This window comes from Chelonia mydas, chromosome 20 (assembly GCF_015237465.2).
Source record: "Chelonia mydas isolate rCheMyd1 chromosome 20, rCheMyd1.pri.v2, whole genome shotgun sequence".
NCBI classification, from domain to species: Eukaryota; Metazoa; Chordata; order Testudines; family Cheloniidae; genus Chelonia; species Chelonia mydas.
Genome location: NC_051260.2, coordinates 5,425,602 through 5,451,779, shown reverse-complemented (window position 1 = coordinate 5,451,779; position 26,178 = coordinate 5,425,602). Strand labels below are relative to the sequence as shown.

The 26,178-nt window shown below is 61.2% G+C and overlaps 1 protein-coding gene across 2 annotated transcripts in view; it reads right to left on the bottom strand.

The window, feature by feature from the left end:
• RARG (retinoic acid receptor gamma) overlaps window positions 1–25,271 on the bottom strand; it is a 63,718-nt gene extending 38,447 nt beyond the window's left edge. The window contains exons 1-2 of one of the 2 annotated variants that reach the window (XM_007058520.4): window positions 25,038–25,271; window positions 7,829–8,285 (exon numbers count right to left, since the gene is read on the bottom strand). In XM_007058520.4, coding sequence (XP_007058582.2) covers window positions 7,829–8,018 — 190 coding nt within the window. In that variant the 5' untranslated portion in view covers window positions 8,019–8,285; window positions 25,038–25,271. The remainder of the gene's footprint in view (window positions 1–7,828; window positions 8,286–25,037) is intronic. The other variant, XM_027821013.3, reaches the window with a different exon arrangement.
• Window positions 25,272–26,178: the final 907 nt, after the last annotated feature.

Genomic DNA, 26,178 nt, shown 5'->3' with positions numbered 1-26,178 from the left:
CCCCACTCCCTCCTTCAGGGTGTGAAAGGGCCCCTGACTGAGAGGTCAGGAAGACATCACCCCTGCTATAGTGTGAGGGCAGAGGAGATGGGCTACTGGGCACACGGGCCATTGCTTCTGTTCTGGGCAGGACACCTGGCTGAATGGAGCCACAGGTCTGATCTGGGGGCTGTTTGGGCTCTCTTTCGTGCATGCCCCAGTGAGGGGATCTACACTGTGGCCGGTGAAGGAAAGGCTGGCCCAGGGGGGAGGCGAGGGGCCAGGCCCTCTCTGGAGCCAGGAACAGCCCCAAGGCTCCTTCCCACATTCCAGCCCCACTGATGCCATAAACACTGCAACATTCATGATACATGTGGTGAGAACAGAGGGGGAGGGGCAGCACCAGCACCATGGGTGGGGCTGGGCAGCCCCGGGGGCCATGGGGGGGGAGCTAGTAATAATGATGTCTCACATTCCTGAGGCCCCCACCCCGCTCCCCGCAGCACAGTGCCCCATACTGAGCCCCCACCCACAGCACAGCGCCCTTGCCCCCCTCCCAGCAGGGCAGCTACTGACCCCCATCCCACTCCCTACAGCACAGCACAGCGCCCCCTAGTGACTCCTCACCCAGCTCCCTGCAGCACAGTGCCCCCTAGTGAGCCTCATCCCACTCCCTGCAGCCCACAGCACCCCCAAGCTCAGCCAAGGCTGACTCTGAAGGAAGAGCACTCCCTACAGAGCCCCCCCTCTCTCCCTGCAGCACGGCACCCCCTAGCACCACACTGAGGCATTGGGATCAGGCCTGACCACCCCACGGGTTCCAGGCGGAGGTCTCCCTCCCCACTCCTGAACACACCCACCACTGCTTAGTTTCACAGCTGACAGGCTCGCAGATGGTCCAGGACCAGAGGCTGCTTGAAATGGTCACAGCACCCCTAGGGACACAACCACCCCCTTGGGCCTTGCGCTGGGGCTGCAGGGATCAGTTAGCAACCCGGCCGTCCCCCATCTTGTTAAAGGAGAGGGCGCCCATCAACGCCTGGACAGCTGCGCATCAGTGGGTGGGGAGGGCAGTCAGCTCCCCCTGACCCCTCCCAGGCAGCTGGGAGCGCAGCCCTTTGATAGGGGCCATAATTGTGTCTGATGGATGCTGGGCTCACTGGTTTAGTCTGGAAAGTGGGAACAGACCCGGCCTACAGGGGTGCAGGATACACAAGCTGAGCAGCAGAGGCAGGAAATTGGGGGAAGGGGCATTTGGCAGGGGGGATCCAACTCCTGCTGTGGATCCAGGATCAGGATGGGGGGGGCAGGGCCCCCCCCCCCCCAATTTTGGATTCACGGATTCATCCTCTGTTTGCTCCCTGGGTGCGTTCCCCACTCTGGGCTTCAATCAGGGACCCTGCAACGGGCGATGGGGAGGGGACGTCAGCTGAGCGGTGCTAGGGGAGAGGGTGGCTGGGGGAAGCAGTAGGAGAGGGTCGGTTATTTGTGGATGGGGGGCAGGGGACCTAGGGGTTTCAGAGCTGCGGGGGGTTGGGGCAGTGCTAACTTGCAGGGCAGCAGGGTGATTCCCCTTCCTAGAACCACCTGTGGGGGAGGGAATTCCCACAGAGCAGCTCAGCCATGCTGAGCACCCTAACAGACAGGGATTTATTCTTCCTAAAAAGCAGAGCAAGGCAGGTCTAGTGATTAGAGCAGGGTACTGGGAGCTAGATCTCCTGGGATCTATTTTATCCCCTGCAGCTTTGTAAAGTAATATCATGAGAGGCAGAGCATTGCTGAGGGGAAGCTCACAGCGCTGGCGTTCCAGCTGGGCACTGCTAAAGGGAAGCTTACAGCACTGATGTCCTGGCTGGGCACTGCTGCGGGGAAGCTCACAGCATTGACATCCCGGCTGGGCACTGCTGCGGGGAAGCTCACAGCACTGGAGTCCCGGCTGGGAACCGGCAAGGCACGGCTACAATGCAGACGGAGGGAGGTCTGCATCGGCAGCCCCCACCCCTTGTCTCTTTAACACCAGTAGCCAGCACAAGCGGAGGATCCTGTGGGCAGAGGAGGAAGAGCAGCAGCATTAAGCCGGGAGGAGATGGAGATAAGGGGCGCTCAGCGCTCCCAGAGCTGGGGGAGTCACTCCCTTCCTCCCAGCCGCCAGCACCAGGCCCCTCTCCCAGGGGCATTTGGGTTCGCTCGGGTGGGGAGGAGAGACGCATGCTGGTTCTGCTCTAACCAGAGGGGGAGGGCACAGACCAGTGCAAGGGGGCAGCAAGTGGGAAGCCTAAGGCAGTGCTGTCTAGTGGCTAGAGCATCGGGCTGGGAGTCAGGACACCTGGGTCCTATCCCTGACTCCTGCCACAGAGCATGGGTAAATCACTGCCCTGCCACGTGCCTCAGTTTCCCTTCCCACTCTTGGTCTGTTTCGACTGTGAGCTCTTGGACGCAGGGGCTGTCTCTCACCCCAGTGCGACGGGGTCCTGATCTCAGCCAGGACTTCCGGGTGCTGCTCCTAATGGCCCTTCCCTGGGCACCATCCCTGCAGGAGCTCTCAGCAGCCCTGAGGAGCAGGAGCTGCCACTGGCAGCCTCTGCTGGCCCTTGGGGGGGCTGCATCGCCCAGCCCCTCCTGCCAGTGCTGCGATATCAGGTTCGTTGTGTCCAGCAGCAATGTCTGTGCCCCTGGGGAGAGCTGCGAGAGCCCGGCAGAGAGGGCAAGGGGGTTAGAACAGGAGACCCGGCGCCCAGGACTCCTGGGTTCCATCTCCAGCTCTAGGAGGGGAGTGGAGTCTAGTGGCTAGAGAAACCAGGATTGGTTGTCAGGACTCCTGGGTTCTATTCCTACTCTGGGAAGGGACTGAGGGGTCTAATGGGTACAGCAGGGCGGGGTCTGGGACACAGGACTCCTGGGTTTTTCTGCCAGTCTTATCACTGGCAGAGTGTGTCCCTGTCCCCCATCTGCAAAGCTGGGATATCCCTCGCCCCCTCCCGCGGAGGGCCGCAGGGCTGAATTAGTTCATGTCCATATGGTGCTTGGAGATCCACGACTGGTGGCACTGGGGCTCTCTGGCTCTCCTAGAAGCGATCAGAGATGAGGGGAGGGGAGCCAAAAGCTGCCAGGGGGCCTGGGGCTGGTGTTTCTGGGGGCACCTCTACTCCAGCCACTACGGCATAAATGGGCCTGAAAGACGCTGAAAGTTAACACTAAAGAAAACAAACCACAGGGTATAGGCGGCCGCCAGCTACATCCCCCACCCCCCCACCCCCCCCGGCTGGCCTCCCCCCTTGTACCCCTGGCGGGATTCACTGAGAGGCCAGTATGCTTGGGGCTGGGATACCGCTGGCTCCCCCTGGAGACCCATGGGCTCACTGCGCTCAGGACGGGACAGCCCCACATTTGGGGCTCACCCCCCTGGTCCCTCTGCCCAGCTCCCGGGGATGCTGCAGATCAGGGAACCCCAAGTCACACCAAACTGGGTAATCACCCTGAACCCCGCCCCTGCCCCCCAGAGCAGCCAAGTCTCAGCCCTCCCCAGTATCCCAGCCTGGGTGTCCACTGTGCTACAGTAGCTGTGGGAGTCACTTTCCGCTCGCTTCAGGTCAAGGGATTTGGGGTGGGGGGAGTTCCGCTTCCCTGGATATCCCGCTCCCCACCCCCAGAAGGACGATCCCAAACCCTGGAGATGGGGTGCCCCACTGGCAGGTTATGGCACAGCTAGGCAGGCTGAGCCTGGGACTGGAAGCCAGGTCGCCTGGTTTCTATTTCTACCTCACCGCGTCCCACTCATTACATGCCTCAGTTTCTCCATTTGCATAACGGGGGCAGGGAGAGGAGTTTTACCACTTCTCTGGGCTGCCGGGGGCTCCCGATGCCACAGAGCGGCGGAAGGCAGCTGCTTCTGGGGTGTGGAGAGCCACCCCCGAGGGTGAAGTGCCAAAGTAAAGATGTATCCACCGCTGCTCCCGCACCACGCAATGCACTAAGTCCGCCTGCCTAGCTGATCAAAGGAGGCCAGGCCACTGAGCTGGGACCGTCCATGTGGCCTTGCAGCTCCACCTACCCGGGGGCAGGGGATATGCCCATTTATACTCCAGGAAGCTCACAGCGCTGGAGTCCCAGCTGGGCACTGCTGTGGGGGAGCTCACAGCGCCGGGACTGGGGGATGCCCATTTGCAGTCTGGGATCTCACTGAACAGGACACAGGAGCTGGGGCCAGGACGTGGAAGACTGGGCTTGGGGGGCATGACAAGGGAGCCCCAGGGCTCTGGGGGGTCCAGAGCGGGGGTGGAGGCCGGGGAAGCTCAAGGTGAATCTGGTGCTGGGTCGATCGCCGTGGAGGCTCGTAGCTACAAGATGCACAGGCCGGGCAGGGCAAGGCACCACCTGCACTGCCCCCGAGAGGCAGCAGGAGAACGCCTTCAGTCCCAGCTTTGTGCGCTAGACACCTGCCTCTGCGAGCTCACCTGGGACCCCTGAGCTCTCACCAGGCCGGCGCAGGGGACGGATCTGGGTCCCATTAGCAACCCCAGCGGCTGGAGGGCAATGCCCTCACAGCCCCCTGCCCATATCAGAGCGCTGCCCGTCTTACCAGGCAGTATCAGAAGTGAGGAAGCAACCCAGGAGTCCTGACGCCCGTCTCCTGCCCTGCTCCAACAGACTAGACCCTGCTCCCCCACCAGACTCAGGGATAGAACCCAGGAGTCCTGGCTCCCACCCCTGGCTCTAACTGCTACACCCCACTCCCCTCCCAGAGCCAAGAAGAGGACCCAGGAGTCCTGACTCCCAGCCCCACCCGCCCACCCCCGCTCTAAGCCACTCATCCCCTTTGCACATCCCGCCCTCCCACATTAGGCATCCAGCCCCTAATCCCAGCGCCCACCAGATCCGCTCTGCAAAGCCAGCGACGCCCCTGGCAGGGAGCAGCAAGGGGGTTGCTGTACCAGGGCTTGCCCTGCCACTCTCCAGCAGCTAAACCCCAGGTGCGGCCCAGTGCAATGGGCTCGGGCGGCCCTGGGGCCCAGCGAGCGCTGGGATGGGCTAGTGAAGTCCGAGAGCCCCTGCAGAAGGGAGAAAGCAAGCCAGGGAGGAGCCCTGACCGCAGCCCGCTTTGCGATGGAGAGCCGAAGGACTGGGTGGGAAAAGCCGCCTGCCCGCTGCCTGCAAGGGGCTGGCGAGGGGAGCACACAGAGCCCTTTTCACTGCAGCGCCATGCGGGCCCCGCTCGGCAGCTCTCATCTGGAGCCAGATGAAATAATTCTTTCCAGGGGCGCTGCCAGCGCCCGTCCATCAGGCACTGATTAAAGCCGTCACCCTCCGTCGGCTGAGCGAGAGCCGGGCCCGCAGAAAAGCCAGCGTGAGCAGAACATAGGCCACCTTGCTGCTCGCGTGGAGTTTGACAAAGGGGGCTGGGGGAGACAAGGGGGCTGGGCCGGGGGCAGCCCGGGGGGCAGATTCCTGCCCACACCTGTGCCAAAAGTGTACCCCTTTCCTGTTTCCTGAAAAGGAGACAGTTCCATGGTCACAAACTCCACCCGGCCTGAAAACTCCCCCCAAGCTGCAGCCAGACCTGCTGAGCCCCACATTCCCACCCCTGCTCTGCTCCATGGGCCCCTCACTCAACCCCAGGCTCCTGCCCCCCATCACAAATGGCAGCTTGACCTCACAGCACCATTCCAGACCTCGGGGGCTCTCGGACCCCTGCACTGAGCAGCAGGGGGCACTGTGCCCGTCAGCTAACGCCCTGGCATAGGCAGAGCAAGGGTTCGCCCACACCCGCCCTCCCCACACGGTGGGAGATCACAGCAGGCACCGTCTTGCCAAGCTGCTCCGTCCCCCGAGATGCCAACGTTCCTGCCCCTCCCACGCAATGTACTTGCCGCTCCGCCGGGCCCCAGGGCAAGCACCACCTGCAGCTGCCTGGGATTCCACTGTCAAAAAGCCCAGCCAGGCTCCCACGCCCACGCGGGCACGCCCCTGGGCTCCCCGTACCGCGGCCCACATTGCACAGGCTGCTGGCCAGGTCACGCCAAGCAGGGCGCTCACCGGGTCTGGCCCAGGGCTGGGCAGCCCTAAGGTCTAGTGCCCAGGGCGGGATGGGTCATGCTACCCACCCCACGCTGCCTTCAGATCCAGCCCCAGTGAAAGGAACAATGTTGGAGCCCCTCTAGCGGGCCGGGAGGTGGTGTGGGGAGGAGGGGCTGAAGGTCGGGATTGAGAGGCATCACTGGAGGCATCACAGGGGGCATGACTCCTCCATCAGGAGCCCCCCATGCAGGGGAGGACCCTGACGCCCACAGGGATAAGCCCAGTCCCACATGTGGCGCAGACACGTGCAGCCCGTGACTGACAGCTGGGGCGGCGTGGGGACGCGGCTCCTGCATGTTGGGATCCGCACACGGGAGACCAGGCCGGGTTCCAGGCCTGTCCCAGCAGGCAGGAGAGGGCTGAGCCCCACGGAGCCCTGAAGCCCTGGCACTGAGCCACCAGCCCAGCCAAAACGCTCACCGGGGACAGGGCGGGGGGCCTGACCCACCCCTGGCACTATAGGGCAGCAGGGGCTGCTGGGAGTTATCCCCCTTGAGAGCCACCCCCACCAGAGGCAGGACTGTGAGCTCCCAGGGCACCATGGAAGACCAGAGACAGCGTCCCCCCTGTCCCCATTCGACCATCAGGACATCCCATCAAACTATCGCCCATCACATCAGGTCATTGCAATGGGTCACCATGCCATCCCCGAAAAGTCCCAGCACCAACTCCCCACTGACCCTGCCACGGCCCGATGGCAAACCCAAACGTGGCCTAGCACCAACCCCACTACACCCAGGCGATGACCCCATCAGGCAATGACCCCATCACATCCCAGGGCCAAACCTAAAAATATCCCAGCGTCACACCCGGCACACCCTGATGCCAGCCACGCCATGTGCAGGCACCAATCCTGCCACTTCCCAGCACCGACCCTGCCATGCCCTGGCGCTGACTCGGCTGCATCCTGGCAGCAGCCCAGCCATCTACAGGCACCAATCCTGCCATGCCCCGATGACAAACCCAAAATTGTCCTACCACGCCCTGGCACCCACCCCACCATGCCCCTGCGGCACATCCCTCCCGCAGCACCCAGCACAATGGGGCTCTGATCTGGGATGGGAACTCCAGCTGCTACCCGAATAAAGAGAATGGAGCCCACCATTAGCCTCTATGCATCCAGGGCCAGCCCCACTGCACTCCGCCATTAACCCCTTCACATCCGGAGCCTGCCCCACTGCACCCCGCCTTTAACCCCTTATCATCCAGAGCCAGCCCCGCTGCACCTCACCATTGACCTCTTCACATCCAACACCCGCCCCACTGCATCCCGCCATTAACCCCTTCACATCCAGACCCAGCCCCACTGCACCCAGCCATTAGCCCCTTCACATCCAGAGCCTGCCCCACTGCACCCTGCCATTAGCCCCTTCACATCCAGAGCCTGCCCCACTGCACGCTGCCATTAACCCCTTCACATCCAGAGCCAGCCCCACTGCACCCCGCCATTAGCCCCTTCACATCCGGGGCCAGCCCCACTGCACCTGGCCATTAACCGCTTCACTTCCAACACAAGCCCCACTGCACCCCGCCATTAACCCCTTCACATCCGGAGCTAGCCCCACTCACTCCAGCGTGGCACCACCAGTCCCAGCATCAATCCCATCTCAGCCTCGATCCCATGCCAACCCACCCTCAACTCACTGCATGCTATCGCCAGCCCTGCCACGATGCAACATCACAGCCTCAAGCTTCTTGTGATTCCCCTAAACAATGATGAACCCCCCTCCCTCAACACGGGCACCCCCAGCCCCGCCGAGCCCCTGGTACTTACACAGAGACGCCATCTCCTTGGGCAGGTCGGTGGGGAAGCCCCGGAAGTAGCCTGCACTGGTGAGCACCTCAAAAGGGGGTGAGCCCCGGATGCTGCTTGAGAAGGCGAAGGGGTAAACGGTGGGGGGGAACCCGTTCATGTGACCCAGCGGGGTCCCGCTGGGGCAGACCCTCTCCTTGTTCGCTGCCATGGTGGGGGAGGGCCAGCAGGGGGTCGTCCGTCTGCTATGGAGCAATGCCCGGCACCGACCTGTTTTCAGCACCGGCCGAGGATCCTGGTGGCATCAGTCGCCCCCCACGGCGAGCACGCCATGGCCCCCAGGCATCTCCCTTGAAAGACACAGCGGGCAGTGGAGTTGGGGTGTCCTCCACCAGGATTGACCTCCCACCCCGACACACCGCCGGCGTTCCTTCCTCCTGCCTTCGGAGAATCCGGGGCGTCTGCTGGGCCTTCCCGGCTGCGGGAGAAGAAGGACAGAATGAGATGGTGCTGGTGAAACTGCCGACCAGCCCCTCCCTGCCCGGTGGCGGAGCTCAGTACCATGCTGCCGCTTGGCACAGATGCCAGGGCAGGGCGAGCGAGAGCTGATGAGCCAGCCAGGGGTCTCAGCCCCCTGCAGCCTGGCTGCACTGCACGGGCACTGCCTGTGCCCAGACTCCCAAAGCCCTGCCCCCGCAGGCACCCCTGCGATGGGGGAGAGGGTGGGCAGGAAACTGGGGGCAGGGGGCAGGGCCTGGCCCGGAGGGTTGGTGGCATCCTGCCAGGCTGCCCTGACAGAGGAAGAGCAGCTGCAACCCTCCGAGCTGCTCCAGGTCCAGGCACGGCAGGGCGCCAGGGCCAAGTTTTCCCGCTGGGCCTTTCGAGCTAGATTTGCACCCAGGACACGGGCCCCAGGAAGCCCAGGGCTCTGGTACAGTGCCAGCCTGGTCAGGGCACTCCTGACCCTGTGAGGGAGGTGGGGTTAGCCCAGGAGTTCAGAGCACACACATAAACACACACAGTGCGCCCACACACACCCAGTACAGGCATGTACACACTCACACAGGCCTGTGCACGCAGCACAGGGAAAGCAGCTCCCCCCACCCCTTGGATAGGCTCTGTGTCTCTCAGCTCCCAACCTCCCACCCCACCCCATGTGAAACAGCCCTGATCCCAGCCCAGCCCCGGCTGGAGGGAGAGGGAGGAGGAGTAGAGTTGCCAACCCTCCCGGATTGTCCTGGAGTTTCCAGGGTGCAGTGAAGAGGGGATGCGCCATTAATACAGTAGGGATCTGGCCTGCCGCTGCCCCGAACATCGCCCCCCAGAAGGCCTGTGCCAAGCCTCATGCCCCTGGGCAGCCAGGACCCCCAGGCCAAAAGGGCATCTCCTGAGCCAGTGGGGGCTGAGGACTAGCTGGGGATGGAGCAGAGACCCACCAAACCCCACTCCCTTGGAGAAAGCTGTCCAGCCCCTTCCCCTCCATGGGCCACCCTTTGAGCCCCCAGTGCATCATGGGAGAGCAGAGGGGCTCAGCTGGAGGGGGCCCTTCCAGATGTGCAGAGCAGAGAGCTTGCTGGGAACACAGCTGTCCCAGCATGCTCTCTGCCGGGGGGGGCAGGTGACGAGCAGGGCTTCGAGTACCCATGGAAGCCAGTCCCGCCCCGATTACGGAGGGCCAGATGGCTCCGCATGCCCATGGGAAGGGTGATCTGGAGGCCTGTTCAACCAGTAGCCTCTGACCCACGGTGCAGGGGCCATAACCCCAAATATCCAGCCCCACCTGAGGGGAGGGGACATACCACTGTTTGGTTCGACAGTCGGGACACCTGCCTGGTCTTTCCTGCTCATTGCCAGCTAACCCCAGAGGGCTGAGGACTCAGGGGGAGGGACTCACTTGAGGTCACCCAGCAGAGCTGAGAATAGGACCCAGGAATCCTGCCCCCTCCCCCAACAATCCTGTGCCCTAACTCACAGCTCAGGTGGGGTTGCCAAGCTTCCAGGATTGTCCTGGAGTCTCCAGGATCGTAAGATTATGTCATGTGATGAAACCTCCAGGAATATGTCCAACCAAACTTGGCAACCCTACACCGCTGCCCTGGGAGAGGAGGAGGTTTATTGTAGCCCAGTGGGTTTGAACGCCCCCTGGCTCAGAAATGCATGAACAGGAGAGTCCTAGACCGGCAAGCAGATCAGACCTAAACCCAGGGTCCAAACGACACACACGCCCTTGCTCACAAACAAACACACACACACCTACTCTCACACACATGTACCAACTCACATGCACAAACACACCACACCCTGACTCATACACATGAAGACCAACTCTCTCTCTTTCACACACACACCCCTGACCCTGGGTGCGCATTTAAAATCCCCATCCAGATCTATATTTTGATGGCAGTCCCCACATCCCAGTGGAGAAACCCCGGGTCCAGCCCCGGGCCACCAAACAGCGCCATCAGACCCCAACCCAGACCCCCTCCCGCCACGCCTGGACGAGGCCCTGCCTTGTCCCCGCGCCGGAGCGGTGCGTGGCGCTGGCCCTTTAAGCGGCGCCGCACAAGGGCGCGTGTGTCTGTGTGCTTTTCCTTTTGAACCGGGGCCAAAGGCAGGCGATTTTTTTGTGCTTTTACCATCTGATTTAAATCAAGAGTCATTTCAGGTTCCCAGATAAATGGAGCTTATGTTCTCGATGCCAGCGCTAGTCTGGGCTTGGCTCGCCCCGCCTCAGTGCGGCCTGTACCACCCCGGGGGCAGAATGCGAGCTCGTCACATCTTCCACATGGAACACTACACCCCAGCCCTAATTCACAACAGCCGCCACTGCGGCTCCCGCTCCCCCCCCCGCCCCGCTCTTGCCCCCCGCCCCCGCCCCTGCTGCTTGTTTTCGGTCCCCCCCCTCCTTTGTTCGGGCTCCTGCACTTGCTCCCCGGGGGCGGGGCTGGGGGGGATCTTGCCTCACCCTAGTTTGAAGCCCTTTGGTACAGCTCCTAGGCCGGGCGGCGAGGGCAGGGAGGTGGCGGGGAGCGTGGCAGGAGTGCCAGTCGTGGGAAATGGGTGAAAGGGGATGGCTGGCATCACACCTGGGGGAGAGCGGAGAGGCCGTGGCTGGCACGATCATGGTGAACAGCAGAGCCGGGCTGGCACAAGGAAGGGACGTGGCAGAGGGGTTGGCATGCTGGTGGGGAGAACCATGGAGATAGGGCTGCCCAGCCCGGGAGTAGCAACTGGCACAAGGATGGGGAATAGCAGAAAGAGATAGCGAATGGCACAAGAATGACCAGCAGAGGAGAAATGGCCGCAGCTGAGGGAGAGGCCCGGGTGCTTGGTCTCGGGGGAGGGGGAGAGGCGGGCAGGGGCTGTGCTTGGATTGGGGGGGTCAACCTCATCCCGCTGCAGAGAAGAGAGGCCCTGATGCTCACCCCAGTGGTGGGGGACTTTTGTCACCCAGTAGGGAAAGCCGCTTCTTCCCCTTCTGATCTGGGGTCACAGTTTGCCGGGGGCTTCCTTGCTTTGAGCCCCACGGGTCAGATCCAGGCCCACAGTGCAGTCAGGGGGTAAATTTGGCCCCATCACCCTGCAGATCCCCACGGAGTAGGCAGGGGGCTGCACCCCGCATCTCTGTCCTAAAGGCCCAGGGCGCTGAGGTCCAAGCTGTCCCTAGGGTTGACCTGCCATGTGGTGCCCCCCACTGGTGAGCGTGGGAAGCTGGAGTGTTGAGCCAGGCAGGAGACTGGAGGATATAAAGCGGAGGAAACTAGCGTCCCGTGAGGAGGATGCTGATGTGCGTCATGCTGGCACAAGACGGCGGGGACGATCGTTGCACACTGGCTCACAAGCTTCATGTGTGAGCTTCCCAGCAGCAGTGCCAAGCCGGGACACCAGCGCTGTGAACTTCCCCTCAGCAGTGCCCAGCTGGGACACCAGCGCTGTGAACTTCCCCACAGCAGTGCCCTGACATGACTCTAGCAGGCACCCAGCCCAGCGGCACAAACAGCCCTAGAGGCCAGTCATCTCTCCGAACGGGCCTGTGCACACATCCTACTGGGGCGAGAGGACGGTGTTGGGTGCCTTTAAAAATCCAAGAGCTCGCTGGCCCACGGCTCCGTTCCCCCTGCTGCGGAGGACCCTGCCAAGCGGCCTGTGTAGCGAAAGCCATGAGATTTCAAGTGAGCCGCTCACGTAAGGGCTCCGTTTCCGTAAGCTTTTCCATATGTGAGGGCCTCTTGGAGCCCGGGTTCCAAAAATAAATGTGCTGTCAGGCCAAGGTGTCCAGCCCATGGAAACCAGCGAGAGAACCAGCTCACAGATACCCCTCTGCAGAGATAGGGCCCCCCGCTTTCTCTCTAGACTCTGGGCTGGGCTGGCGTGGGGGAGGGGAGCGGGGTCAGCTGTGGGGCTGCTTTCCAACCACTTGGGGGATCGCAGGTTACATCCACGCAGGGGCGGCCTCCAACACGTCACGAGTTTGCCGTTCTCAGCCGGAACACAATGGGATCACACTCAGCGGCGCTGGCTTCTCCCACCCTCGGCGTGGTGCAGACAAGGCGCTCGCCCCAGCCTTGGAAAAGCCCAGAGGAGGTTTCGCTCCGTGCGTCTGAGGGGAGTCGATGCTTGCAGCAAACCCAGGCTGTTTGGGGTAGGCCTCACAGCGCATGCCTGCCAGTGTGGCTGCCCCAGCAAAGGACCCCCCGGGGCGGACGTAGCTTCGACCGGCAACGCCGCACCGTGCACTGGTGTCGCTTATTCTAGCCTCCAGAGTCTGCCGCACCAGGGGCTTCTGTGAACGCAGCGACGCCAGCCAGGGATCCCACCTCTTCACGCCCTGGTGCCAACCTGGCCTTTGACTCGAACCTCCTTGGCGTGGCCACCGCCCACGCTCCGCCCAGACTGGAGAGAGCTTCATCTCTGCTGTGACCATTTTCTGTATGGCGGGAGTGCCCAGAGGCCCTCACTCAGACCAGGGCAAAGCTACGCCAGGCACTTCCCAGCCACAGAGCAGGGAGGAGACGGTCCGAGGAATCAAGCCCGGGCAGGCGGGGAAGTGACTCACCAGAGCAGGTAAAACCCAGGTCTGCCCCGGCCCGATCTGCCCAGTTCGGCCCTTTGGGCTCTGGTCCATCGGAGCAGCCTGGGCTGTGACGTTCAGCTAGGGAGGCCAAGCAGCCCGCAGCCGTACCCCGCTCAAACCCAGGGCTATATTTTTTGGTAACAGAAAAAGAGAGATGTGGATTTTCCGCCCGCCTCCCTCCCAAGGGATTTGACGCAAACGCCCCCCCTCCAGCTCCCCCCGCCAAGGGGCTGCTGAGCGTGGTGCCTGGGATAACAGTGCCAGCGCCTTCCGCGCTGCTTCTGCGCTAGCAGAACGAACCAGTGTGAGGACCCGAGGCCAGCTCCTCCGAGGTATGCGTGCGCCGAACTCTGGGAGTTAGGCACCTACGCACCTCTGAGGAACTGGGCCCAAGTGCTCAGAGCCTCCACTGCAATGGGGTCATGTGGCGTAAGAGCCAGGGCCCTTTTGCCCCCTTTCCGACCCATTTGACTGGCATTGCCCTCTGGGTACCTATCCCATCGTTCCTGACGCCGGGGAGGCTGGGAGATCTGGCGGGACTTTGGGATGGGGCCAGGAAAAGGGTCAGAGGGTTCCAGGGGGCTCCGCGCTGGCCCGGGGGAACAGCACTGAACCCAGCAGAAAGCACGTCCACTCCAGCACCCCCGGGAACCAGCGGGGCGTCCCAGAGCCCTCGGGAGGGACGTTCCTCTGGAGCAGACAAGCTGCTAGCTCGGAGCCACGTGCACGTGAACGGGTGGCTCTGGCCGCCGGGCAGCGGAGTCCGGCGCGGTCCCGGTGCACCCTGGAACGGCCGGGCTCAGCACGGACCGTCACTCCAAGCTGCTACTAAAGCCATGGGGCTAATGCAGCTGGGGGGCGGCTGACAGGCACAAAGACTGGGGCCGAGCTGTGCGCGGAGGCAGGTGTATTTCCCACTGAGAGCCAGACACAGCCACTCTTCACCGGGGCCAGGGCCTGGCATTGGAAGGTGCCATTCCTCTGCCGTGCCGCCCCCCCCCCGCCCCCGCCCTATGGAGCTCAGAGTGTCACGCCCAGACACAGAGACACAGGCACTGGCAAAGCCAGGAACAGAACCTATGTCTCCGGGTCCTAATCTAAGGCCCCAGCCGCAAGGCCATGCAGCTGATCTTGGGTTTCCAGTCTGTCTAGGACCTCCGCCTATGCTGTGGTGTCCGAATACCTCTCAGTCTTTAAAGGATTTCTCCTCCCAACCCCCCCCATGTGAGGCAGGGCAGGGCTGTTCTGCCCATTGTGCAGATGGGAAAACTGAGGCTCAGAGCTGCTATGCCTAAATAGCTTGAAGCCAGGCCTTGGGCTAGCATCCGTCCTTCCTCTCTGCTCTAGGCCAGCTCCTGGCCCTGTTGAACCTCACAGGACTTCTGACAGCGATTTCAATTTGCCCCTGTGACCCACAGCCGCCCGCTCCACACCCTCCCCGTCAGGACACTGGCAGCAAAGCTAGTGGAGGTGGAGTGCGGCACATTCCAGCCTAACCCCCTTGCCACGGCGTCCTCCAGAAATATTTCCCCTCTGGGGTTTGCAAGCCGTTCCAGCTTGCAGGGTGGGGTGGGGTGGGGGATTTTCGGGAGGTGGGGAGGGGAGGCCCGGTGGAATCCACTGAGCTGGGCCTGCTTTGGGTTTGTGGGTTTGTGTTTTTTTGTTGTTGCTTTTAAAAAGCTACTTGAAGGTGGGAAAATAAATACAGATTTTCTACTTTCCCAACAAACTGTTCCCGGCAAGGGAGACAATAATTAGACTGTAATGGGGGCTGTGGGTGGCGGCAGGTTAGGGCTGCAGGGAAAGGTATTTGTAAGGGAGAGACGGGAATTGCCACCCAGGGAAGTCTTGTCTCTTACCGCTGGCACTGCAGGAGCTGGATTTCCAGAAAGGCTCAGCTCCCAGTTAGGCACCAGTGACGAGCTGGATTTTCAGAAAATTTTCAGCCTGTGGCCGGGAGCTCTTAGCACTATTGGGCCCTTAGAGACGGGGTGAGGGGCTGGAAGCCTGGGAGCCTGATTCTGCAAAGGGCAGGGTTGTCTAGTGCTTGCAGCAGGATTGTGGGGGGAGGGGGTGTCTTTGGGTATGTCGGTGAGGGTGTGTTGGGGTTGGCGTGTGTGTAGATGTATCAGTGTGTGTGTCTGTGGGGCTGGTGTGTGTGTGTGTGTGTTGATCTGTGTGATTTTGTTGGGGTTGGTGTGTTTGTTGATGAGTCTGTGCTGAGGTTGGGGGGGTGATGTGTGTGTGCTGGGATATGTGAGTGTAAATATTGGTATGTGTCTGTTGGACTGGTGTGTGTGTGTGCGCGTGCGTGTTGGAGTGTTGTGTTGATTGGGGAGTGTTGGAGTGTGTCTATGTTGAGCCGTGCGTGTGTGTGTGTTTGCTGGGGTTGTGGGAGTGTGCCTGTGTTGAGCTGTGTGTGTGTTTGCTGGGGGTGTGGGAGTGTGTCTATGTTGAGCTGGGTATGTGTGTTTGCTGTGTGTGTGTGTGTGTGTGTGTGTGTGTGTGTGTTTAGGTGTAGCTGGGGGAAGGAGGGGTATATCTCTTTTCTCCCCGCCCCCAGCTGCCACGCCAGGCCCTTATTCCAGTGGGTGTGGCTAGGCCCGAACACACGGGGTGGGGGTGGGGGTGGGGGGGGAAGAGCCAGAACCTGCTCTCCCGTGCCCAGTAGGAACCAAACCCACAGGCTTAGGCAACAAAAACAAACCCAGCCCCGTGGAGCACCTGGGCGCATGCAGGTTCTTCCCCGACTCGCAGCACCGCATTCCTGAGCGCAGCCACAGCATCTAACCCCTTCCACCCCAGCAGGGATCCCGGCTGCACGGGGAACAGGCCTGGCCCGAACCGCACCCCGAATTAGAGCCAGCCAGCCCAGCCCGAAATCCAGCGGGGCTCTGGGGTCTGGACTGGGCTTGAACCCTTCGCTGGCCGGGCTGATGGGAAATCAGTCAAAGAAAGTAGCAGCCAGCCCCTGGCAACCGCCAGCATTTCTGGGGCCAGGCTGGAGCTTCTTGACCATCTTTAAAGCCCTGTCCTGGGGCAGAGGATGGCATTGGGCGCGATCAGCCAACAGGGGGCATCAGTAACGCCCTGAGCCAGAGCTCTGGCACTGACCAAGCTGGGGTGGGAAGCAAGGCCTGTTCCTTTTCCCGCAGCAGACCGATTCCCCGCTGTCAGTGCCATCCACATGGGCCCAAGCCAAGCTCCGAGGGCTCGAACCAGAAGCCAAGAGGCAAGTCATTCTGCAGTGCGGACGAAGGTCAAGTCGCAGCCCCGAGTCGGAGGGTCTGCGCGGGGTGGACGTGTTAACACGGCTGAGAGAGCCGGGACCAGCAATTGTGAACCCAGGTTTACAATGCAGTGCGGACACTCAAGTGGGAGGTTGGAAACAGCGCTTGCACAAGCCCAGATCCCCCAGACCCAGGTTTACAACGCAGTGTGGACGTACCACAAATGTTCATTAGTAAGTCATTTGCATTTCCCCCCCGCCCCTGAAGCCTGGAGGATCTCAAAGGTCTTTGCAGGCGTTTATTAAGGCCTGCTCTACAGTTTGGGGACCAACTTAGCCATACCAGGACAGCTGAAGGGGTACGACCCAGCCCAGTGGGGACCCAGTTATACCAGTATAAAGATGCTTAGACCTGCAACCGCACAACGGGATTGACCCACTTGCACTGCACTGATTTCTAAACGGCTGCAGTTAAATAGGTACCAAAGCGGTATGCAGCCTAAATCCCACAGCCCTCAGGGTGATGGGTGAGAGTCAATTCTGAGCTACAGGTGGGGAAACTGAGTCAGAGAGCGAGCGAGAGAAAGGAAGGGATTTATCTGAGGTCACAGAGTGAGTCAGTAGGAAGCTGGGAATAGAGCCCAGGAGTCCTGGCTTCTGGATGGCACCACTCTAACCACTAGACCACAGTCCCCTCCCAAGCATAGGACCCAGGAGTCTAAGTCCCCCCTGTCCCCCACGCTCCAACCACTACAGAACACTCCCCTCCCCACGCTGAGCACAGAACCCCAGGTGTCGAGACTCCCACTCCTCTGCTCTCACCACTAGACCCCACTCCCGTTGCCTCTTTGTCCCTGTCTGGAAAACAAGGAGAATTCTCACCATGGAGGGATGTTTGGGGAAATGAGAGAGGGTCAGAGATGCCTGGGAGCCCTCCCCAAACTCAGTAGGTGACCCAGGACCAGCAGAATCAGCCCAGGGTAACTGACCCCAGCCAAGGATGGAGAGGGGCTGACCCAAAACCCAGATGATTATAAGGTAGCAGAGACCTCACCCGAGCACAGGGCCCTTTGAGTCGGGTGCTGCACGGCCGCAGAGTGAGACCCGGTTCCTGCCCCGGATAGCTCAGAGCCTAACTAGAGAGAGAGGATCAAAGACGGGCCCAAGGTCAGCGGCAGAGCCAAGGCCAGGTCTGCTGAGTCCCAACCCAGTGCTCTAGCCACTGGACCTCACTGCCTCAAGCTAGGCCAGCCCGGAGCGCCAAACAGCCCGGAGCCTGACACCACACAAAGACCCACTGCCGCCCGGCTCCGTGGAGCCAGCTGGACTTCCGCGCCAGCCGGAGGGGGGAGATTCAGCTCCCCCGAGGGCTCTGGCTCCATGGGGGCTGGGGGTTTCTGACCGTGGAGGGGCTTTAAGAACACAGGGGGGCTGGGATTGGCCTCGGAGCCCCTCTCCCTGCCGTGCTGCCTGGGCCTCCCAGCCCAGCCGCCGAACAAAGCTCCCATTTACTGCCTCCACTCACACGTCTGGGGAAGGTATTTCCACCCAAACCTTTTTCCATGACCGAATTAGCTCCTTTAAAAAAAAAATAATAATAAAAATAATAAAAAACCCCAGCCAGCAAGCCGGGGCCTGTCTCCCAGCCAGCCGGGCAGGGATGGCTGAGCGCAGCTCCCCACCCCCAGCTCCCCGCCCGGGCCCGGAGTAATTTTAGCACTGACATCTGGCTTCGGCAGCCCCGGTGGGCGGGCAAGGGGGGGCTGGAATGGGCTTGTTTCTGGCATGCGGGGGCAGGTGAGGGGCTGGCGCCGGTGGCCCAGCGGGCATCCAGCTGCTGTCAGGGGCTGGCAGAGTGAACCCTGGCGCTGGTGGTTCTGGTTGGGGACTGGAGCCTGGGCTGATACCAGGCTGTGAGGGGAGGCTACTGCCCGGCCTTGGCAGCGCCCAGCCTGCTGCCCGCAGTGCCGCAGTTTCGGGTGTGACTGGCCAGGGAGCTCGGCCAAGACCCGAGGTGGCTGAGTCACGAGGCTGCAGTGGCAGACAGGAGAGACACCTCCCTCGCCTCCCGGTCCTGCCCACGGCCTCCTCCAGCAGTGCTGGTGCCCAGGGCACTTCCCAAGGCTTCTGCGAGCGGGGCAGGGCCACACCACGCACCAGGGAAGGTCCCAGGCACAGGCCTCCAAGCACCAGGGAACCCCAGAGCTCCCAGCCCCTCAGCTCACTGGGATAGTGACACCACCGGGCCGGGCTCCTGCTGCAGTGCCTGTCCTGAGATCTCAAAGCACCTGCCCGACACTTATAGAGCCTCACAGCCCTCCTGGGAAGGGCTCAGTGGGAAACCAAGGCACACAGAAGGGAAGCAACTCACACAGCGAATCAGAGCAGAGCTGGGGAAAGAACCCAGGAGTCCTGGCTCCCAGCTCCCCCACCACCACTCCCCTTCCTGAGCTAGAAATAGAACCTGAGTGTGTGTGGAGGGAGGGTGGGGGGGTCCTCTCTCTGCCCCTGCTGGGTTGCAGCCTCTCTGATCTCGGCCCTCATGTCCCTGCAGAGCCACCATCGGGATGGGGTTTAACACCCCCACTGGGCATGCCCACACCTCTCTCCTATAGCCCAGCCAGAGGGCCTGGTATGGCAAGAGTTTAGCCGGAGCCAGGACGCCGGGCGGGGCGGGAACTGTGAGTTGGCGTGGGAATGGGGCAGCAGCTCCCTGGGCGTGGGCAGCCAGAGAGAGGTGGGGCCGCAACTGCCTTCTACAAGAAGAACACCTGGCATCGGGAGGAACAGGCTCTTCCCTCAAGGTGTCATTATCCCAGGGTTACAGACAGGGAAACTGAGGCACAAAGAAGGGGAAGTGGGCGGGTTGCCCAAGGTCAGTGAGTCAGCAGCAGAGTCAGGAATAGAACCCAGGTGTCCTGGCTGCTAGGCCCGTGCCCCTCCCTGTTAGAGCACCTGGTGAATGGGTTGAGCGGCAGCCTGGGCTAGCAACTAGGGCACTGGTGCCCAGGACTCCTGGGGTCGATTCCCAGCTCTGCCGGTAGCCTGGGGCAAGCCCCTTCCCCTCGCTTTGCTGCTGCGTCCCATCCCTCCCGCGTCCGTTTGGACCGCGGGTTCCCTGGGGCAGGAAGCGGCTCTCGTGGGGCGTCCATGCAGCGCCTGGCATCTCTGGGAGAGCGAAGCCGACGTGAAAGGGGCTGGAGGAGAAATGGTGGGGAGCAAGGGCAGCGGATCTTCCCTGGGGTGGGTCATAGCAGCGCGGGAGATGACGCAGGGCTGTGGGCCTCGGTGCCCCGGGGGGCACTATGCAGGTGGAGTTACGCTGGGAGGAGAATGTCCCCGCAGGGGAAAGTGGGACCAGGAGAAGTAGGTCAGTTTTCATTCACACCTTGGCAGACACCAAACAAAACCTTTCCCCTGTAGACCAGGCCTACCACAGCCCAGGGACCCAGCCCCAGCTGGCAGGGATGGCCCAGTGCTGAGACCACTAGCCTGGCTCTTAAGAGAGTCAGGCTCAATTCCTGCTCTCCCACAGACTCCTGCATGCCCTTGGTCATGTCACTTAGCTTCTCTGTGCCTCGCTATAGAACGGGGATAGTCCTGCCTGCTGGGTGGGGGGGATTGTGGGTCACACAGGGGTCCTGGGGTAGAGCAGAAAGGAGCAGTGAAGGCCTTCAAAGAGGTGACTTGCTCCCCCTCAGCTCAGACAATGCTCCGAGTCCTCAGGTGCAGCTTGAAACCCGCCATGCCCTGAGCCATGGCGAGGAGCTGCAGCGCCGATAGCTTCGAGGGCCTACCCGAGAGCAGGATCCCATTTTGCCGGGCGCTGCCCAGACACAGGGTCAGAGACAGCCCCCGTCCCTCACAATCCAGACAGAGGAGGGGAAGGGGAAGTCCCTCAGGGGCAGAGCTGGGACGGGGTCTCCTGAGTTCTCCTCTGAACGCTACTTGGGCCCTTCATGGGGGAGTCTAATGAGAAGACAATATTTGTATTCAGGATGTGAGTCAGGAGTTCAACCGTTGCTAAACTGAATGATGCCCATGTAGCCCTGGCACCGTCTTTAGTTCCAGCGCCTCAGACTCTGCCCTGGGGGCTGAGAGCTGGGCCAGGGCCGAGAGCTTGGCCTGGTCTGCCTGCTCAAATGCCATCCCCAGCAAGAGAGATCCTGCAGCTGGAACGTTGTGTTAGCCAACTATACTGGGGTCTGGACACTGGGATCTCAGGCCTCGGTCCCCCGTCCCACGAACTGCCTTTCCCTAATGTCCTGCTTTCAAACCCCTTGCACCTCAGCGGTGTCTTGACTTGGGCACCACGGAACCGATAAGAACCACAACACTGGACACTATCACATGCACCTAACCGTGCTGTGATCCGTTCATAGGGACCTCCCTTCCCAGGGGCTGCTCAGACCCTGCTAGGGCTTGAATGCACAGCTGTCCGCTCCAACGGCCACCTGAGTTAAGGGGGAATCCCCCTCAGCTCTTAACAGTATAGGGTCTATGACTCATAGTCGGTCCACTGTGATTTCAGCCAGTAGAGGGCAATGGTGAGTGTGCATGGGTGCTCATGCTCACACATACAACTCATGGCCACAGCCTCCTTTCTGTGTACTTTCACTGGTGTACCTGAGTCTCTTGGCTAAGAAATAAAGCTGATCCTTTGACCCACTCCAGCCCCCTGGCCAAATTCCCCTTGAGTGAGTCCGTTCTGCCTCCCTACATTTCCCTCGTCATTTCAGTCAGATTCAGGAGTCTTCTTCACTCCTTCACCTAAATCTTCCTGCAGCGTTAAACAGCTGCCATGCCCCACCTCAGAGGTGGCTGCATCTCCATGCCTGGTGCAATTCCGCCCCCCCCCCCCGCCCCAAGCCTGTTGGGATTCCCTGGACCATTCCAGATCAATGAGCTAGGCTCACTGCATGGTGAAAAAAATGTGGAGGACATTGGGGTGCAGAAGGAGCAGGGCCCACACAGAGTCCAGCAGCCTTGGGTCAAATCAAGCATTGTATCAGATGAACTGCTGCTCCAGTGTCCAGCCGGGGGATGGGGCTCACCCTGACTGCAGGGATCTTATGCTGTGAGCCAGGGTGTGCGGGGGTGGTTTAGGTAATTGCCGCTGGATCCCACGCTGTCCCCAGTAATAACAGTGTGTTGCTTCTCCGATAGCCTGGCAGGGAGCTTCCCAAGCAGCCTCTTTGACCTCCCAGCTGGGTACATTCTATCATCCCCATTTTACAGAGGGGGAAAACTGAGGCACAGAGGGATAAAGTCACCCAGCAGGTCATTGGTGGAGTTCGGGACAGAAGCCAGGTGTCCTGAGTCCTGATCCTCCAGCTCTAACCACTCTCAGAGCTGAGAACAGAACCAGTGACTCCTGCCCCCCAGCTCCAATCCACCAGACCCAGCTCCCCTCCCAGAGTGGGAGACAGAACCCAGGAGTCCTGGGTTCTAGGCTCCCCTGCTCTAACCACTAGGAAAAACTCCCTCCCAGAGCCGGGGATAGAACCCAGGAATCCGGTTTCCCCTTGTTCTAACCACAATTCCACACCCTCTTCCTAGAACACTTTGCCTTTAATAAACCCACAACCTGAGAAATGCAGCAGTGTTTGAGGTATCATCTATGTTCCAGCCCTTCTGCCGAATGCCCCAGTGATAACAAATGTTGCCCTGATCTGAGCAAACCGATGAGAAAACACCTGCCATTTGTTTCAGGGGGGAGTGGGGGAGTGGGGTACAGATCCTTTCGCAGAAGGGGACTCTGCAGAAACAGCCCCACGGTGTTCTCTGGGATGCTGCTCAGCTCAGCCTGTGACTACCAGCGCTTCAGACTCTGCCTTGGGATCTGAAAGTCAAGCTGGGTATTTCCTGCTTGTGCCCCAGCGAGAAAGTTGCAGGAGCCAGGCTGGACTCCAGCTCACTCGCCCTCAGTGGGCCAGAGCTCGCGGGAGGGAAGATTTCTCCAAATCGATCCTGGCCAGCAAGGAAACAGGTAAGGCTGGGGATAAGGTCCCGGAGCAACACAGAGACACAGCCCCTCCTGGGGCAGGACCAGCCCCTGGGAGCCAAGGTGAGAGGCCAGAGCTCAGGGGAGTGGATGGAAATGGGGGAGTGGCCACCTGGACTTGGCAGGAGTCACTGTTGGGGCTTTAGGGAGGCAGCTTGGAAATAGCAATTTTTTCTCCCCCCCACCCCACACATCATCCACAGACACCAAAGTGACTTTGCAAAGGGCTGGATTAAACCTCATGCCCTCCCTTGGGAGCTAGAGTACAAATGGGGAAACTGAGGCGTGGAAGGCCTTGGCCCACGGTCATGCACTGAGTCAGGGGCAGATCCACAAACCGAACCCAGATGTCCTGCCTCCCAGTCCAATCTCTAGGATTACACTCCCTCCCAGATCAGGGGGTAGAACCCAGGCGTCCTGACACCCACACCTCTGCTGTGCCCATGCACCCTCCCCCCGCCGAGAATGGAACCCAGGAGTCCTGATGCCCATACCTGTGCTCTGACCACACACACACTGCCATAGCTGGGGAGAGAACCCAGGCGCCCTGATGCCAGGCCCCGCATGCTCTACCTTCTAGGACCACGCCGGGCTCTGCTGGACGATGCCAGCCCCTTGAACAATGTACCGCCCAGCAGAGACCCAGGGGCTCTGGAGTCTGCCTGCAAATCGACTCCAGCCCAAGGCATGAAGAGAGCACAAGCTACTGTCCAGCCTGTTGGGGTACCGTGGCTCTGAGCCCTGGTCTCAGCTGCCAGGTGGCCTCTCCCTGTGGCTATGCCAATAGACAGGTGAAGGAGTGTGTTGGCCACTGAGCCGGGCACCCCTCCTCCCCCAGAGGGTGCCCCCCAATGCACATAGGCTGGGGTGGTCAGCGTGGCCAGGGGCTTGCCCTGTGCTCTAGAGAAGCGGAGGCATCTGGGGCTGAGAGTTTCCAGGGCAATGGGGGGACCAAAAGCTAAATGGAGCAGAGTGTCTAAATCCCCTAGTCAGCCTGGCAAGCTCAGCTGGCTCCCCAAGGCAGCCAGCTCTGCTCGCACAGCTACATCCCTAATGCAGCTTGCCAAGCGGGACCCACCTGCAGGGTCTTGGCCTGTATCTCTGGCACAGCATCACCGGAGGGTGAGCCAAGGCAGATGAGCTCCTGTCCGTGCCTCTAGGTGCCGTACCCACAGCTGCCGTAACTCAGCCTTGCCCCCGCTGATCCCGGGCTCGGTTCCACAGGGTGATGCCCATCGGTACCCGCCGGAAATAGGCCCGAGATTGCGAGAGGTTCCTAGGGCCCGAAGGCCAGGTGCGCGTGGGAGAGCGGAGGGACAGACGAGGCAGAGAGCAGAGATGCACGTACAGCGCCTGGCATCGCGGGGAGCCCGTGGGACCAAGGCCTCAGCTTGCTACTTAATACATAGGATAGGAGATAGAAAGAAACACGCCCAGAGAGAGGTGTGTAGGGGGATGGATGGAGAGAGACAGAAAGACCCCTTCTCACCCTGGATAATTGGGGTTAATGGGGCACGCCCTACCCTCAGCCCCCCATTCCCTGGGGGGCTAAGGATGGGGTGAGTAGCACCAAGGGCACAGTAAGTAGGGTGACCAGATAGCAACTGTGAAAAAACGGGACGGGGTGGGGGGTTAATAGGTGCCTGTATAAGAAAAAGTCCCAAAAACCGGGATTGTCCCTATAAAAACAGGACATCTGGTCACCCTAACAGTAAGGGGGGCAGGCCCTGCTCCACAGCGCCCCCTCCCCGCTGCTTCTAGGCCAGTGCAGGGAGAGCCCCCACCCCTCTCTCCCTCACAGAAGACCCAACACTCCCAGCCCTCTGCACCAGGCGGAGTCGCCTCGAGCCCCGGGGGTCGGAGTGGAGCTGGGGCAGAAAGGAGGCCTTCCCCAAACCCCCCCTACCCCCAGGGTCCTGTTCCCTCTCCCCCACGGGAGCCATGTGCCACCCACGCAGTCAACCTGGGGAGTCTGCACCCCGACACAAACACCTCGGCTCTGAGGCGCTGCCACCAAGCCCCATGGTGCGCCCCCCCACCCCCGGTGAGGGCCTGAGGGAATGGGCCTGGGGGAGGGTGCATAAGGAGGGACCCTCCTCAAATACACCCAGAAAATTTCCCCCTCCCTCCCAACACAGGATGGATGTAAAATCCCCCTTCTTTCCCTTCCACAGCACCTCCCCACCCCCAACCCCTCCACCCTACCCCCCGCAGCTCTGATCTAGCAGAGAGGGGTCAAGGAACAACTCCTCCCCCCACACACACTTGGCCAGCAGCCCCCTGCCCCATCCAGTAGCACAGCCCTTCCCTGAATGATCCACCCCCATCCAGGGGGCACAAAACCAGCTCAGACGCCATGGATCTCCCCATCAGCTCTGCAAGTAGCTGGGGGGGGATAGAGGGGTCAGGGCTGGCACAAAGAGAGCTGGCACCTCCCCGGGGCCAGGGGCTGCAGCTTTCAAGGCAAGGAGCCAGCAACCCCCAAAAAATGACCACTGACGGGGAAAGGAAGATGGGTGGGGACCTGGAGTCGCAATGGGGTCTGGTTAGGGAATGGGGCTGGGGGACTGGGTGCGATGGTAGAGACCAGTTGTGAGATTCTGCATGGAGCCTGCCGTCTGGGATGAGACACGTGTGTCCTGTCCCCACACACATACATGCACCCCCCCACCCCAGACACCCCCCCAACTCCCACCCCCAGCCCCACACTCCAAACACGCCTGCAGACACCCCTTCACTTTGCCCCACTCTGCCTTCCCCTCCTGCCCACCCCGCCAAAGCCGAGCACAGACACCCCAAAGAGCCCGCGCACTCCGGCAGGGACGGGGACACCACAACCAGCCACAAATCACAGCTCCCAGCCTTCCCCGCCCCCCCCTTGCCCCGGCCCGGCCGCGAGTCCCTATGCCTGAGCCAGTCGCACCTGGGAGCCACGGGTGGGGGTCACACCTGGAGTGGAGGAAACTTTCCCAACTGGTTGCGTCCGTCCGTCCGTCCCCGGGCGCGTGTGGGTCCGTCTCTCCCTTCGCCTCGGTTGTGAGTGTGTGTGTGTTTTTTCCTAACATTCACGAAGAAATCATTATACTCGGCTATTCATAACCCCGGCCGGTCATGTGACGCAGCCCTGAAAATATACAGTACATTTTTTCAGAAACCACAGAATGACTTCAGGCAAAGACACGGAAAATATTTTCACTGCGCTCCCCCTCCTTCTCCGGCTGCCGCTGCGCTGCCCTGCCAGCAGCACCGCTCCCTGGGCTGTGCACACGCGCTCACCCTCAGACTTGCATACCCTGTGTTCAATGTGACACACACGCACCCGATCCCATATCACTCCCACTCCGGATCTAACGACTGATCCACACACACGCACATCCCCCTCCCCCCCCGCGATCCCATATCACACCCACTCCGGATCTAACGACTGATCCACACACACTCACATCCCCCCCCCCCCGATCCCATATCACTCCCACTCCGGATCTAACGACTGATCCACACACACGCACATCCCCCCCCGCGATCCCATATCACACCCACTCCGGATCTAACGACTGATCCACACACATGCACATCCCCCCCCCCCCCGATCCCATATCACACCCACTCCGGATCTAACGACTGATCCACACACACTCACATCCCCCCCCCCGATCCCATATCACTCCCACTCCGGATCTAATGACTGATCCACACACACGCACATCCCCCCCCCCCGATCCCATATCACACCCACTCCGGATCTAACGACTGATCCACACACACTCACATCCCCCCCCCCGATCCCATATCACACCCACTCCGGATCTAACGACTGATCCACACACACGCACATCCCCCCCCCCGCGATCCCATATCACTCCCACTCCGGATCTAACGACTGATCCACACACACTCACATCCCCCCCCCCCGATCCCATATCACACCCACTCCGGATCTAACGACTGATCCACACACACGCACATCCCCCCCCCCCCCGATCCCATATCACTCCCACTCCGGATCTAACGACTGATCCACACACACGCACATCCCCCCCCCCGATCCCATATCACACCCACTC